This window comes from Chiloscyllium plagiosum, unplaced genomic scaffold (assembly GCF_037043375.1).
Source record: "Chiloscyllium plagiosum isolate Xiang-an unplaced genomic scaffold, Cpla_swu_hap1 HiC_scaffold_3, whole genome shotgun sequence".
Lineage (NCBI taxonomy): Eukaryota > Metazoa > Chordata > Chondrichthyes > Orectolobiformes > Hemiscylliidae > Chiloscyllium > Chiloscyllium plagiosum.
In genome coordinates, this window is record NW_028270141.1 from 46248282 (window position 1) to 46265701 (window position 17420).

At 41.4% G+C, this 17420-nt stretch overlaps 1 protein-coding gene across 1 annotated transcript in view; it reads right to left on the bottom strand.

Annotated features, from left to right (window-relative positions):
- Positions 1–17420, bottom strand: part of col21a1 (collagen, type XXI, alpha 1) — a 474425-nt gene that overhangs the window by 161812 nt on the left and 295193 nt on the right. The window contains exon 17 of the mRNA XM_087979161.1: positions 85–129. Within this exon, the coding sequence (XP_087835287.1) occupies positions 85–129 (45 nt within the window). The remainder of the gene's footprint in view (positions 1–84; positions 130–17420) is intronic.

A 17420-nucleotide genomic window follows, 5' to 3' on the forward strand; every position in this document is an offset into this window, starting at 1 on the left:
AATGTTAGAATATTAATCATAATAAAATCAGTCATATTAATTTCAAGTAAGAAGAATGCTTGAGATTTTAAATTATTTACAAACCTTGGGTCCCATTGGTCCAATATATCCTGGCATCCCAGGAATTCCCTATAATGAAAAATATAACAAGATTATTCTACATTGATTGAGCATTGAGTTAAATCAAATTCAATAAAGACCTTCAACAAAAGTAATAATGAATTGTTCTTTGAAATAAAAGAAAGTAATTTTTTCATATAAATTCTGTGTTGTTGGTAAGGCAAGCATTTGCTACTCAAAAGAATTAAGAAGGTGCTAATGAGCCATCTTCTTGAACCACTGTAATCCACTCTTACATGAAGGAAGACATATGAACCAAAATCCTACAGTCCCTTGCTAGGACTTTTCCACAGGGTTGGTGGAGGACTATGAATTCCTCAGGTGGCCTTCACACCACCCTATTGCGTGCCCTGACCTGTCTAAATTTTTACAATGGGATGTATAAGGCTTAGGCTAACTGCCCACATACCCTAGACCCAACTGAGGCCTTAGTTTTAATGATCACAATAGCATAGAGTCATAGAGATGTACAGCATGGAAACAGACCCTTTGGTTCAACCCGTCCATGCCGACCAGATATCCCAACACAATCTAGTCCCAAGAGGAGTTCAGAAGCTGGAGAAAATACCTGGAAAATCACTCTGCTCAGGTTTTGGACAGGAGATGGATTAGGAGGCAAGTGGCAATTCCAGAGGACCCCTTCCCACAAGGTCTGCTCCCCATGTTCCTTCTTGGCCCTTCCATCTCTGTACTCTCCATTAACACCACTCTGCTCTTCTGATCTCTGAGACCTAACTCTGGGCTCTGCTTGTAGTCTCAGCCGTGGCCATTAATCCTACTGGCAAACCTTCTCCTGATGGATGGTCTCTTCAGCCATCAGAGCTGAAAATGTGTTGCTGGAAAAGCGCAGCAGGTCAGGCAGCATCCAAGGAACAGGAGAATCGACGTTTTGGGCAGAAGCCTGAAGAAGGGCTTATGCCCGAAACGTCGATTCTCCTGTTCCTTGGATGCTGCCTGACCTGCTGCGCTTTTCCAGCAACACATTTTCAGCTCTGATCTCCAGCTTCTGCAGTCCTCACTTTCTCCTCTTCAGCCATCAGCAAAAGTAGCCAGTGGGTTTGTTGCATGTCTGCAAGGACTTCAGGGATTCAAGAAGGCAGCTTAACACAATCTTCTCCAGGGTAATTAGGAACAGACAATAAATGTTGGCCTAGATAGTGACACCCACCTTCCATGAGGGCATAAAATAATATAGCTCTAACAACACTAAACAAGCTCAATTAATTAAATTCAAGACAAAGCAGGCTCATTGATTAGTACCTGATCAGACACCTTTAACTTTCAATCCTTCCACCAACACAGTAATATAACATTTACAATTTACAAGGTGAACTGTACCACTTCTTCAGAAGTACCTTCAAAATCTGTAGCGACCACTTCCTGGAAGGACAAGAACAGAACATCATGGGAAGACCACCATTTGCAAACTCCTCTTCAAGTCAGTCACTAGCCTGATTTGGGACTACATTGCTTGTTCACTGCCAGTTGTCTACAATCCTGAAAATCATAGCTTAACAGTGTGCCTATTCCACATGGACAGCAATGGTTCTAGAAGACAACTCAACAAGATCTTCTCAAATAGGGATGGGCAATAAATGCTGACCTTGCTACCAATGCTCACATCCCAAGAATTCCACAGGGAGGATCAGTGTTGCAATGTTTGAACCCTATAAAGGAATTTCCCATGATATTAAAATGAGTTTTTGGTTGGTGTCTGTGCTACCACGCGAAAGGTTGCACTACATATAAGGTCTGTGCCAGTCATTGTTGAGTAAATGAAGAGCAAAAATCTTTTCAATTCTTGGAAAGTCTACACTCACTACAGTGCAGAACAAAATCTGATGATATTGTAACTGGATGTTTAAGCACATGGCCGTTCTGAAGGTGACGAGACAGCATTTTTTAATCTACCGGCATCAGGTCTTTAAGGGCTTGAAGAGGAACTAAAAATAAACATGGGAAACAGGGTATTTACTTGGAAGTTAAGATGTTAGTTCACATCTGGTTGAGGAATTCCTTTGATTGTCTCTTCCTCTTTCTGAGAGGACTCTGTCTTACATAAACACTCTTTCCCACTGACAGAATTTATTGATTGCTCGAGCTCCTTGGCTCAGTACCCACTTTTACCATTGCCACCTGCTCAAGGAGGGTCTATTACAGTTTCAAAAAAGATATAAAAATACATTACAAAATCAATATTACATAAAATGAGCAAAAGACAAGTATTCCAAGCAGCAAAACGTACTGCCTATTCTTTCAGATGAATTTTAATTTGAAGCAGCATCTGGCTGGAAACTTTTATTTAAATTCATTCACAGGATGTGGACATCACAGGCAAAGTTAAAAATCACACAACACCAGGTTATAGGTTTATTTGGAAGTACTAGCTTTCAGAGCACTGCTCCTTCATTAGGTAACTGTGGGACAGGATCATAAGACACAGAATTTATAGCAAAAGAATACAGTGTCATGCAACTGAAACGATATATTGAACAAACCTAGATTGCTGTTAAGTCTTTCATCTTTTAGAATGGGTGCAGGTTTCGATTCATTAATATGTAAATCCCAGAACTTCTTTTAAGTCACATTCTCGAGATAACAAAGTTTTATTTAAAAAGTGACAGGTCAGCTCAGACAATGCATTAAAGGTGTGTGGTTAGAGTCTGTCTGTATCCCAATCTTGAGTCAGACTGGTTCTATTTCCAAAGTAGGAATTTATAAAATATTACATGGATTGACTGCCTGCAGGTTGTGCGCTTTTTGAGCAAAACAGAATGTGTCTGCAAATATAATTCTGCAAATGCAAATTCACCCCAAAGACTTATATGTGTGTGCCCATGTTTGAGAGAGAGAGTGTGTGTGTGTGTGTGTGTGTGTGTGTGCATGTGATTTTGTGCGTGAGCGTGAGTGTACATGACATAGTGTGCTTGATTGTGAGTGTGGGGGGGTGTATGTGTGTGTGTATGAAAGAGTGTATAGTATGGTGGGGTTACCTGTAATGTGACATGAACGTCAGGTCCCGGTTGAGGCTATCCTCAGGGGTTCCAAACTTGGCTATCAGCCTCTGCTTGGACACTCCGCTTTGTTGTGGATCTCGAAACCCGCCTTGGAGGACAGGCACCCGAAGATCCAAGGCCGAATATCCCTGACCGCTGAAGTGTTCCCTGACTGGGAGGGAACACCCCTGTCTGGTGATTGTTCTGCGACAATCAGGTTTGTTCAACATATTATTTCAGTTGCATGATACTGTAATCTTTTGCTATAAATTCTGTATCTTATGGTCCTGCTCCACATCCACTTGATGGAGGAGCCAGACATTGAAAGCTAATGTGCTTCCAAATAAACCAGTTGGACTATAACCTGGTGTTGTATGGTTTTTAACTTTGTCCACCCCAGTCCAACACTGGCTCCTCCACATCATCACAGGCAAAGCCAGTGTTTGCAGCCCATTTGTAACTGCCCAGAGGATAGTTAAGAGTAAACCATCTCGCTGTGGGTTTGGAGTCACATGCAAGCCACACCAGGTAAGGACAACAGATTTCTGGTGCCAAAAGTACATGAGTAAACCAGATGGGTTTCTCCTGACAATCCACAACAGTTTGATGATGATCATCAGACTTTTAATTCAAGATTTCTTTTTAATTATTGAATAAAAATTCCACCATCTGCCATGGCAGAGATTCAAACCCAGATCCCCTGAACATTAGCTGTGTCTCTGGATTAATAATCTAGCTATAATATTCCATCACCGCCCCACTGCTCTACACCCACGTCTATAGCCTATTCCTAGTTTCCTTTGAGAAGTTACTTCTCTGCTTCCAGTTAAGAAGGAGGGTCTGGGTCTCATTCACAGATTAGGAAATTTCTTAACATTTGTTCTCTGTACCAGTTGATATTTCACAGTCTTCCTCCTTAACCATAATTTTTGTATCGTTCCATCTTTTATAATAGCAAATGCAAAACATTCATTAAGAATCAAATCTTCAGTTTCAAAACACCATTACCATTTTTGTCTCTTTTCTGTCTTATTCTTTTGTTATCCCTTTGCTTTATGTATTTTTCAGACATTCTTGAGTTTTCTCTGATTTTACTTGCTAATATACTTTCATGCCCTCTTGGCTCTTTTCTAATCTCCATTTTGATGTCACCCCTGCACATTTTATACTCCTGCTGAATTTCTGTGGGTATTAATCCCTAGGTATGTATCATAAGCCCCTCTCACTGTTCAGTTTCCATCTTAGAATGCTCTGTGGCTGAACAGTGACATTAGTAACCTTGAAGCCAGGGTGACAACACTCCATCCTAGATTCTTGCTTGGAGCTACAGAAATGCCTGTCAGTTCCTTTGACTATTGAATCACTTATCACTGCAACCATTCTATCCTTTCCCCTCTCTGTCTGTACAGCTGAATCATTTATAATGCTATGGATTTTATTAAGGCCATAAATATCCATAAGCACTACCTCACTCATCAGCCTTCAAAACTGAATATTAGTTAGACAGCAAGCTGCCCATCAGGCTGTGAGTGCAACCACATTAATAATGAGGCAGATGGAATAACAGTATAAGACACTTGTTAGATCTCAGCTGGAGTATTGTGCACAGTTCTAGGCACCACATTGGAGAGAGTGCAGAAGTGGCTTACAAGAATGGTTATAGGGATGAGCAATGTCAATTATGAGCTCAGATTGAAGAAGTTGGGATTTCTCCTTGAAGAGAAGAAGGCTCAGACGAGATCTGATATCATAAGTGTACTGGATAGAATAGATAGGGAGAAAGTGTTCATGCTTGGAAAAAAAAACAAGAAGTAGAGGACACAGATTTAATATAATCTGCAAAAGAAGTGAGGGTGACATGAGACTTTTCCACTCAGCAAATCGTTAAGAATATGAAATACGCTGCCTGGAAATGTGATGGAGGTAGGTTCAATGAGGCATTTAAGAGGGCATTGAATGATTATTTGGATAAAAATAATGTGCATGCTTACAGGGTCAAAGCAGTAGGTTGGCACTAGATAATGTTCATTTCATAAGCGGTGCAAACATGATGAGTCAAATTGCTTCATTCTGCGCTGTAACACTTCTGTGATTCTTTGATAACAAAAGAGAAGTAAAGGATACAAATTCTACACTCTGGATCCTCCATCTTCTGGGGCATCTCAAGCCATGTGGCCAAAGATATGTTAGTTGAGAACTAGCCTATTTCATCACACAAAGATCCATGACAGACAGCCGAGTGGACAACATCTGCAAATCGAGGGACAGCTAATGATACCAAAACAGCAAGCTGCACACAGAGGACTCTTATGCTACTAATCTTATCCTCATATTTGCCTGTAGCCATTTCCTTTTGCCTTCACACTCCTAAGGTGGGGTGATCAACTCCAGAAATGTGCTAGGCTCAGAGTTCTCAGCCTCAGAGGTGCATTGCCATCATGCCATATGCTATTCAAGATCTGAATTCTGGGGTTGAAACTCATTCAGTCTATCCCACTACCTGCATAAGCGGTTGTCTAGAATGAATAGTTTCCTGAAGCTCTGCTGCTGAGATGTCCCATTCATTTTGTGATGCTTCCTCTAACTTCTTCCCAAATCCCTGTTCAGTCTCCATTGCATTAGTTAGAACATTACTTTGTTTAGTGAAAAAATAGAATAATTAGCAAAAAGGTACTTGGTTTCTATAATTCCAAACAGGTAAAAGTTAATGAAATAAAAGCTATGAAAAACAGTGCAATTTATTTGCAAAATCATGAAAACATGTGTTAACAGAACACAAAAACATTGGCACACAGAATGGAACAATATTTCTTAAAATTATTGGAAAAATGCTCAGAGCAGCTGCAGTGTATTTACAGCATCCTAAGATGACAGATGGAAGACAAGAGTGAAGGTAACATCATAAGACTTTCAGGTTTGAAAGTTCATCTCAAGAGTCTGAAAGGAAAATGTGAATCTCTATGAATATCTGTGCCGCACCAATGCACAATATCTGTTCTGACACTAAGAAGCACTATTATCTGTTAAATGTTGTATTAAATCCATTTTGCTGTTCATTTTTTGATATTGCTTTTCATGGACTAGTTGTGCAAAATTTATTAAGACAGATGCAACAAGTTTACTTTACAAACAATGATGTTAAAATTGCATGAAATACCATTTTCATCATTCGCATTTCATTCTCACGTGCATATCAAAGCCAGCTTCACCATGCCATCATGTCTTTCATCCTCTCCACTGTCTTCAATTTGTCACATTTATTGTTCAACAGAAATGACCTTCAACTAAAAATTGGGAAGCAATTGTCTTTAACCCCCATCATATATTCTACTCCATTTCCATCAACTCCATACATTTGCCTGGTCACCATCTTGAGGTGGAACTGAACTGTTTGCAATTAGGCTGTCCATTTAACACTGAGATAAGTTAAAAGCATCACCAAGACTATCTGCTTTCACACTGACACTGACTACATTGACTGTTTGTACCATGTCTCAGCTCCCCTTCCCTTGAAACACTCATCCATGACTTGTATTATTCCTTTGATCTTTCAGCTGATCCCCAACTAACACTAAACATAAACTTATCCAAATCTTTGCTCACTGTACCTTTTTATTTTAAGTTTGTATTATTTTACTTTTCCATATTTTTGACTGTGGATTGAAATGGCAAAAGGGCTGTTTTAGAAACTAGGAATTGTGGAAAGGATTGCTGCACTTTTTAATGCAAGTTATCCGACACTTGTGAGTGCTGTTTACACTGCTGCTTGCTCAAGCAATGGGAGAGGTTACTACGATAAGCAGATGCTGAGGGTGGGGTGGTGTTGTGTGTTTGAAGGGATAATAAAAAAGTAGCTGATTAATCCATGGAATAGTGATCACTTGTGGATGACAAAGACCTTCTACCTGCCAAGAACTATGCAACTAGACATGCAGGAGGCTGGAGGAACATGGCATGCCAGGCAGCATAACCCTTCTTCAGAACCATGCAATTGGCTTCCAGGTAGCTGAACAGTTTGCAAGTGTGAATGTTTGGGCAGAAACCATGACACTTCTGAAAAGGAAGAAGAGGCCTTTCTCTTGCATTAAAAAATAAATCTCAAACATGAAAGCCAATTTATAAAAAGCTGTGACTTTTAACTATAAAATCAGAGATTTTAAAAGTGTGAACCAGTTGCCCTGTGTTTCATGTAAGAAAATGGAAGGACCTGGAGAAGGAAGATCAAACAGCAGCAGGACCTGACATGTCAAAAGAATCATCTCAGTGAACCCTCTGGACAGGGACTATTTAATTGCCTTCTCAGTCTTTCCCCCATGCATGACTCTTCTTTTTTCTGTCTGTATCAGCGGATGGGGAATGTTTCATAAGGGAATTAGTGTTTAACTAGTGCTAGTGATTCATAATTGTTTATCTGGAACTAGAGTATTTATTTGTAGTGAATAATAATTCAGGTTAAGTACAGAAATCTGGTCTGTGCTTTCTGTCAAATTGGGTCCAACATGAAGGCAAATTAGGGAATCTTGCATACTTCTATAAAATCTTTAACTTTTACGATGACTCCAGGAATAGCAGGGCTTGTTTTTCAGCAAGGTGCAACAATTGTATCTTAATTCGCACGAAGTTCTAAATACCTATTAAACTCTTTAGCTTTTAGTCTGGAAATATTCTGATTTTAAAAGTTTCATTGTTTTCAAATTTATTTATGGTCTTTACCTTTCCTATGTCTGCAACCTATTCCAGCCATACATATTTAGAAATGTTTGGACTCCTTTAATTCTGGCCTTTTTGATATCCCTGATTTTAATCAATCCATCATTGCTAATGTGCCTTCGGAAATCATTGCCCCAACCTCTGGAGTTCCTTCCTTTAAGCATCATAGTTTTTCTCTCTCACCTCATTAAAGGTGCTCCTGAAAAACAACCACTTTGACAAATGTTACATGTTTTATACGATTTGATGTCAAATTTGAATTTATTATATAAAACAAGTTGCTGTGGTGGCAGTGCAATGAGAGTTCAAAGTGGAATCATTGTTACTTGCAGCAGAACACAACTTTTTTTATTCATGGGATGGAGGCATCATTAGCTAGGCCAGCATTTATTGTCCAACCCTTGCTTCCCTTTAGAAGATAGTGGTGAGCTGCCTTATTGAACCTCTATTTAGTGTTGGTAGGCCCACAATGCCATTGGGTAGGGGGTGGACATACCACTTGGATCCACTACATCCAGCTGCATATTTTAAGTTTAGTCTTAGTTTGCTCTTTCCACTGGTTCAGATGGATATAACTGCTCCAATGGGACATGAAAGAAGAGAAAGAACTTGCACATTGTCTTGGGTGGAATTGAAACATTGGGTGGAATATTCTGACTTGAAATGCACCACACTTCCGCCCATAGGTTCATGATAATGTGGTGGCTGCCATTAGCTATTCATAGTCAAGCATGTGAACAAACAACTGGGGGCTTGTGGCTGGGTATAGTGTTGCCACTAATCCTCCTTTCTATTATTTTAAAATGAACAAGTTAAACAGAATCAGTGCAGACAGCTCCTATGTATGTGTTGCAAAAAGCACCAAACACAGGAAACATGACAACAAAGATAATGACATCAAGATGGAGATTTCACCAGCAGCTCATCAAGTCAAGGGATTTAATCATTTCAACATCCACATCAATGCTGTACGGAGCTAGGTACTGCCATGGTCTCTTGCTTCAGGGATGCAATTAAAATCCCCACCAAGGAAGATGAATTCATCCTTATCAATGGCACCAAAAAGAGAAGACACTTCTTGAAAGAGGTTTCTTTGCCATGATACAGCATGTCGAATGCACATATTCACAAAATGAAGTGCAACACCTCTCGAAGCAGATGGTATGACGGAGCAAATTTCTTGGCACAGCAATTTTTAATCCTTAAGATCACCGGGTGAAAATGTGAGGTCAACTTCTGAATTTGACTCGTGCAAATATATGAAAATACCTATGATTTAGGCATAAGAATAAGCCTTCAGCCCTTTAAGCCTGCTCTACCACTCAATACAAAACTATGTTAATCTGAATATAACTTCAAATCCACATTCTACTTACCCCACTAAACTTCCACTTCCTTGCTTAACAAGAATCTACAAGAGTTCCTAAGACTCATCATTCTTTGAGAGAAATAATTGCTTCAGATGCCTTAAATGGGTGACCCCTAGTTCTACATCTCCCCATAAAAAGAACTCCAACTTTCCAAAATGTACCCTGTCAAGGCCTCTCAGGATTTTATACCTTTCAATAAAATCGTTTTCACTCTTCTAAAATCCAGTAGATGCAAGCTCAGTCTGTCCAACCTTTTATCAGATACAAACCTCATTCCAAGTGCTGATTTAGTAAATCTTCACTGAAATGCCTCCAATTCATGTAAGTAAGGTGACCAATTCTGTGTACAGTATGCCAGATGTGGCCACACCAATGCCTTGTATACTTGAAGCATATTCCTATTTTTGTATTTGATTCCACTCATAATAAATGATAACATTGCGTTGCTTTTCTAATTACATGCTACACCTACATATTAAGCTTTTACAATTCACACACAAGGACAACTAGTTCTCTTAACATCTCAGAGCTCTGCAACCTCTTACCATTTAGATTATAGGCTTTTTTTTAATTCACCCTGGGCAACTTCATCTTTCCATCATGATACTCTATTTGTCACACCTTTGCCTATTCTAACCAATCTATATCTTTTCTATAGCCTTCTTATGTACTCTTCACAACTTACTTTCCTACCTATCTTTGTTTTGACAACAAATTTGGTAAATGTAACTTCTGTCCCTTCATCTAAGTCATTTATATAAATTGTAAAGTGTTGAGTTCCAAGCAACCATCCCTGAATAAATAAAGAAAAAAAAAATATCTTATTACTTATTCTGTATCAATAATCCCTGTAGTAAGTCACTTGCTATGTCTTGTCAATCTGAAAAAGACCTATTTATACCTACTCTGCTTCCGGTTAGCTAACGAATCTTCTATCACGCCAATGTCCTACACCCTAGCTGGGAGTTTTTAGTTCCTGTAATAACTCTTAATATGGCCCCTTCTTGCCCATAGAAACAGACTCTTCCATCCAAGTCATCCATGCCAACAGAGATATCCTAAATTAATCTAGTCCCATTTGCCAATATTTGGACCATATCTCTCTAAACTCTTCCTATTCATGTACCCACACAGATGTCTTTCAAATGTTGTTATTGTAGTATCCTCCACCACTTCCTCTGGGAGCTCATTCCATACACACAGCACCCTCTCCATGAGAAAGTTGCCCCTTAGGTCCCTTTAATTTTTTTCCCCTTGCCTTAAACCTATGCCCTTAGTTTTGGACTTTCCTATCTGGGGAAAAGGCCTTGAGCATTTATCCTATCCATGTCCCTTATGATTTTATAAACCTCTAAGTCGTCCCTCATCCTCCGACGCACCAGGGAAAATAGCTCCAGCCTATTCAGCCTCTCCCTAACGCATTCTTCACAACCCTATCTAAATGCTACTCCACATTTGAGGAAATATGAACCTGCACCCAAGGTGTCTTAGTTCAACAATGCTCCCCAGATCCTTACCATTAAGTGTACAAATCCTGCCCTGATTTGCCACTGCAAAATGCAACTCCTCACATTTATCTAAATTAAACTGCATCTGCCACTCCTCGGTCCATCAGCTCATCTGATCAAGGTACCGTTGTACTCTGAGGTAACCTTTTTCACTGTCCACTACACAACTAATGTTGGTGTCATCTGCAAAGTTACTAACCATATATCCAGTGTGCAAGAATGTTAAACAACTTCTTCCCATGTTCACCCAGAGAGGGAGATTCGGCAGTCCCAAAAGAAGGGATACTGGGTCCGCCTTAATTTCAATTCCCAGGATCTTCTCCAGCTCATTCACTATGGCACTCCAGTATCCACAAACCTTGTAGTTGGACCAAAAGCAATGTGTAAGGGTGTCTGTGTTTATTTTACATTTGGGACATCCTGGAGAAGATCCTCTCTTAAACTTTGCTAACCTCTCTGGTGCCATATGGGCCCTGTGAAGGAGTTTGCATAGCTTGCGCTTTATTGCATACTGAAATTTTCTTCAGATTCTCCCATATATCCTCCCATGTTACCGATGAAATTTCTTCCCCTAGTTCTTGATTCCAGATCCCATGGAGTCTCTCCATATCTCCCAAGGCGCTCCCTTGCTGTAAGAAATATATGGCACTGACTGAGAGAGCCCCCCCCTCCCCCCCACACACACATTGGAGTACTCTTCTCTTCATGTCTGACTTGTAGCGTGGTCTTCTTCTGTATATAATCCCTAACCTGGAAGTATCAGAAGAGGTCCCTAGTAAGTATCCCGTATTTCTGACTTAATTGGTTAAAAGACATCAAGACTTCTCTCTCAAATAAGTCTCACAAACAGGAGATTCTTTTACCCTCCCATTAATGGGGTGAATGGCGAGGTCATAAGCAAATTGCCCTCACCCTGCTGTATTATTCCCCATGCTTTAATTGTATTTAAGATAATTGGGCTCTCACAATGCTCAGCCATGGATCTCATCTTGTCCATAAACAGTAAATTAATGAGGGGACACCTTGTCTACGAGACCTCAACATCAAGCTATATCGACCTCGAGTCCTTACACGCCCAGTCTCCCACATATGACAACAGGACACCTATCTGGTATCTCTTCAGATCTGGGAAATCCACCCCACCCTCCATACCCTGCGGGAGTTGCAGTTTAGTTAATTTAATTATGGGGCACCTATGGCACCAGATAAAGGAAAAAGCAAGCCAGTAAACCTCCGCAGCACCCGTCTGGGTAACAGCAACGTGAGTATCCTCATAGGGTATAATAGCCGAGAAAGAATATGCATTTTAATCAGAGCTATGTGGCCTAGCTACATTATTGGTAGCCCCTCCTACCGCTGCAATTCCTGCTTTATCCTATCAAACAATTACGCAAAGTTAGCTCTGTGCAGCTGACGTAAGACAAGGGTAATAAAAATTCCCAGGCAGAGAAAACCTTTTTGTGACCACCGAAGAGGAAACTGCATTCCATTCTTCAGTTCAGGTACTTCACCAATCCTCCCACGTGCACGACTTCCGACTTTGTAAAATTTATCCTGCATCCCGAAAAACTGCTGAATAATTTAATTTTATGTGTTAGCGGGGTATGGACATTTCCGGGTAAGCCAGAAACAGAAGGACATCATTCACATAAAGAGTAATTTTGTGCTCCTCAATTCCTACCTTTGTGCCGCTACTTCCATGGCCTCCGCCACCAGCCCAATTACCAATGTAAATAGCAGTGGCAAGTGAGGACACCCCTGTCGGCTGCATCTCCCAATACTAAAATTACCCAATTTAACACCGTTCGTGATAACCACCGCCTTGGGTCACTATATAGCACTGTCACCCACCTAGCGAAGGCCGCCCCAAGACCAAAACGCTCTAGAACACCAAAGAGATATAGCCACTCCACCTGACCAAACGCATTTTCTGCATCCAGGGAGACAACCAAGCCCAGAATCAATCTCTGCTGATGAACTATATTCAGTACCCTCTTGATATTATTGGAAGAGCTACAGCCATTAATAAAACCCGTCTGGTCTTCTTTTATAATAACAGGCAGTACCTTTTCCAACCTCAGGGCCAGCACCTTTGATAAAATCTTGAAGTCTACACTCAACAATGAGATAGGTCTGTATGAGGTGCAATCCTCAGAGTGATTCTCTTTCTTAAAATGAGGGAGATATTGGCCTCCCTATGGGAAGGTGCAAGACAGTCCTGGCTATATGAGTGACTGTACATCCCCAGAAATGGCTCACCCAACATGTGCATAAACTCCTTGTATTTACGTTAGATTCTGTAAATCCCTTTTATCCATTAGAGTCAGTCTCAACATTGGGGCACAGACAGCCTCACACAGGGCACCTCACACCTTCAATGCATTATCTAGGCCAACATGGCACCTATTGTTAAAGTTCACTTGAGAATGTAATTAAAGAAAGTTCTGGGATTTACATATGAAAGAACTGAAACCAACATGCCCATTCTAAAAGATGAGAGACTTAACAAACAATCCAGTCTGTTTCAATATATAATTTCAGTTACATGACACTGTAAACTTTTGCTGTAAATTCTGTGTCCTACGATCGTATACTCCACAACCACCTGATGGAGTAGCGCTCCAAAAGTTAGTGCTTCCAAATAAACCTGTTGGACTATAACCTGGTGTTGTGTGTGATTTTTAACTTTCTTTCTTAAAGTTTGAGAGCACCTTTTTTTCTTTTAATGGGGGAATGGCTCCTCTTTATATTGCAGGTACACCATCTGAACAAATCATTAGCCATGACCGCCCAGCACAGCCTGTGGCCCCCCGAGAGGAAGAAACCCATTCAATGTGCAGCGAGTGGAAAAGACATTTATAAAATCTAAAAAGTATCCCTACACACATTACTAAAACTAGAAAACTAACCATTACTCTCAACTTGAACGTATAAACATATAAACCACAAATCACTAGAGATCTCCCCCCTTGCCCATTGGGGGCATTCACTCCAAATCTTACAGCCATCTTGGTTCCTTCCAGTTAAGGCTACGGCCCAAGCCCAGGCAATACACAGACAAAAAAACACATGTTATTTACACTCATGGAAATTAACAATGGACATCCTCCCCCTCCATACCTCAACTCTATAAATTTTTACACAGAAGAAGTAACCACCCCTCACTCAAAAAAAAAGAACAGTGAAATAACAGATAATTACCAAATGGATGTAGCATTAAACAATCCAAAGTTTACACCAAAGCAATGCCAAGCCTAAAGGACCAAAACCCACGAAAGGGAAAAGAACAAAGAGAGAAAAAAAATTATAATATTGTTTGCAAACATCTTTTTCTCTTCCCACCTCAGCCCAAGTCAATTATTTCAGAGAGTTCACAAATCCTTTTGCTTTTTCCTCTGAGTCGAAATTATAAATAGATCTCCCATGACTAAAATGCAGTACTGCCGGGTGCCTCAGAGAATATTGATTATTCAAGTCTCTTAATTTTTTTCTTAACATCATCAAAAAATTTCCTCTTCTTAATTATGGCCCCAGAAAAACTTTGCAAAAACATTGTTCTTGAACCTTTATACAGCAGAGCCTGTAGATCTCTTCCCAGTCTTCTGGATGTTTCTATTATTAACTGCTTCTCTTTATAGTGCTGGAGTTGCATTTGGACTGGGCGGGGGCGCTAACCTGACCTGGAACTGCGTGTCGTGATCCGGTGCACCTGCTTCACACTCACCCGGCCCGACTCAATCTCCAGCCCCAGCAACTTCGGGAGCCACTTCTCCAGAAACTCGACCAGACTCTTACCCTCCTCACGCTCCAGGAGACCTACGACCCGCATGTTTCTCATCCGACCTCAATTCTTGAGATCGTCAAAGTGGTCCACCAGGGCCTGAACCTGGCCTTCCAGTGCTTGGATCCGCCTGTCCGAGTTCTCCGTCACGGTCTCCGACACCGCAGTCCTTTTCTCGACTGCTTCCACGTGTCAATCCAATGTGTGAATCTCCTGCTCATGCTTTTTCAGCATGGCAGAGATCGGCTCCAACACTGTTTCAATTTTTTTCTTGGAGTTTTGCAAACTCCGAGAGTAGATGCGACTGCTCCACCAGGCTCAAAGGCGCCACTACGGGAGTCAAAGCAGCAGCTGCGGGTGTGCCCGACACAGTGGGGAATGCCTTGCCTGCTGTGATCCTTAAGCTCCTTTTCCCTGATCCGTCTTCATATCAACTCCAGAGCTTCCAGATCCAAATTTAAAAGGTTCTAGATATTTTGTCTGCTTTGTGCTAACAACCTTTCTTAGGGGTAGCTAACGAGGTGGGGAGGTAGAAGTGCACCTTGCCTGAGTATGGCACAGAGCCCAACTCAGCAGACTTTTCAGAGAGCTGCCATCCGAGTGTCCCAGAGGTGTTCTCTGAAACGTTCTGCAAGTAGGCGCCTACTTGCGGAACGTTTCAGAGAACACCTCTGGGACACCCGGACCAACCAACCCAACCACCACGTAGCCCAACACTTTAACTCCCCCTCCCACTCCACCAAGGACATGCAGGTCCTTGGACTCCTCCATCGCCAGACCATGGTTCCTCCAACACGACGGTTGGAAGAAGAGCGCCTCATCTACTGCCTGGGAATCCTCCAACCACAAGGGATGAACTCAGATTTCTCCAGTTTCCTCATTTCCCCTCCCCCCAACTTGTCTCAGTCAAATCCCTCGAACTCAGCACCGCCTTCCTAACCTGCAATCTTCTTCCTGACCTCTCCTCCCCCACCCCACTCCGGCCTATCACCCTCACCTTGACCTCCCTCCACCTATGCAATTCAAACGCCCCTCTCCCAAGTCCCTCCTCCCTACCTTTTATCTTAGCCTGCTGGACACACTTTCCTCATTCTGAAGAAGGGCTTATGCCCGAAACGTCGATTCTCCTGTTCCTTGGATGCTGCCTGACCTGCTGCGCTTTTCCAGCAACACATTTTCAGCTCTACCACACCGTATGCGTACTTAACAATCCTGTCAACCTGGGTGGCAACTTTCAGGGATCTATGTATATGGACACCGAGATCTCCCTGTTCATCTACACTACCATTCGCCAACTACTCTGTATTTGTACTGCTCCTTCTAAAGTGAATCACTTCACACTCTTCCACATTAAACTCCATTTGCCACCTCTCAGCACAGCTCTGCAGCTTATCTATGTCTCTCTGTAACCTGCAATATTCTTCAGCACTATCCACAACTCCATCAGCCTTACTGCAATACGCAAATTTACTAACCCATTCTTCTATGCGCTCATCTCGGTCAATTATAAAAATGACAAACAGCAGTGGCCCCAAAACAGATCGTAATGGTACATCACTAGTAAATGAATTCCAGGATGAACATTTCCCATCAACCATCGCTCTCTGTCTCCTTTCAGCTAGCCAACTTCAGATCCAAGCTGCTCAATCATCCTCAATCCCATGCCTATTTCGTGCCACAGCCTCCTGTGGGGATCCTTATAAAATGCCTTACTGAAATCCATATACACCACATCAACCGCTTTACCCTCATCCACCTGTTTGATCACAAACTCAAAGATCTGAATAAGATTTGTGAGGCATGACCTACCCTTCACCAAACCGTGTTGACTATCCCTAATCAACTTATTCCTCTCTAGATGATTATAAATCCTATCTCTTATGACCTTTTCCAACGCTTTACATACAACTGAAGTAAGGCTCACTTACCAGGGTTGTCTCTACTCCCCTTCTTGAACAACATTTGCTATCCTCCAGTCTTCTGGCACTATTCCTGTAGACAATGACGACATAAAGATCAAAGGGGACTACATTCAGTTGGTTCCATTCTTACCATTTCCAGCACAGGCCAACTGGGAAGATGCCATTTCTCATGAGGAGAATGGGAAATTAGGCATATTAAGAACCTTATTAAGCAGAGATTATGGAAGCTGTTGTATTAAGAAGTTGGCCTGAAATGTTAACTTGAAAGCTTTGGAATAGTTCTGCCCACTCAGATATTTCTCTGGGAGAAACTTGTCATTCTTAGTATGTTGATAGCTGTTAGTCAGTTGTATGGTCTACATTCATGTTGCATTGACCTAGCAATTATTCCAACAACAAACTCGAACAATGTCTTGCCTAGTGTTAGTGCAGTTAACCAGTCTTAAGCTAATGTAACCCAGTTGTCTAACCATTATATAATAATGTTACTCAAGTACATTCCACTTCTGCTAAAGTCTTATTAATGGTTAATTCCTCTCCATTTAAGACTGGTAGATTCACATAGTCCCAGAAAGATATGGGCCTGCTCCCTTATTACAGGGAGATGACTGCTGGTGATTTTAATCTGAGGGTTACCAAAGCTCAGGCAAGGGGTGAGGTCGAGATGACGGGACCTTCATGGTGGCCTCAGACCTCACTTTTGGCAAACATGACAAGGTCCTCATTTTGTGTCTATGCTAAGAGGTAAGGCAAGACAAAAGTATAGTGAGCTTGTAAATTCTGAATGATGCAGTAATGTGCAAAAAGGCAACACAAGCCAAGACAGAGATACTTTGAGCATCCAAGTAGGCATGGAGTGGGGGAGCATGAAGAGAGCAAGCGACTTAAGATACACCCTGATCTGATGTATGAGATGGATGCTTTTTCCTGTGTTCAAGGTGGCCTGGCAGCAGCATTATAAGATGCTGATACACTCAAAAGTGCAGTGTTGAAGTGATCTTCTCTATTCCAAA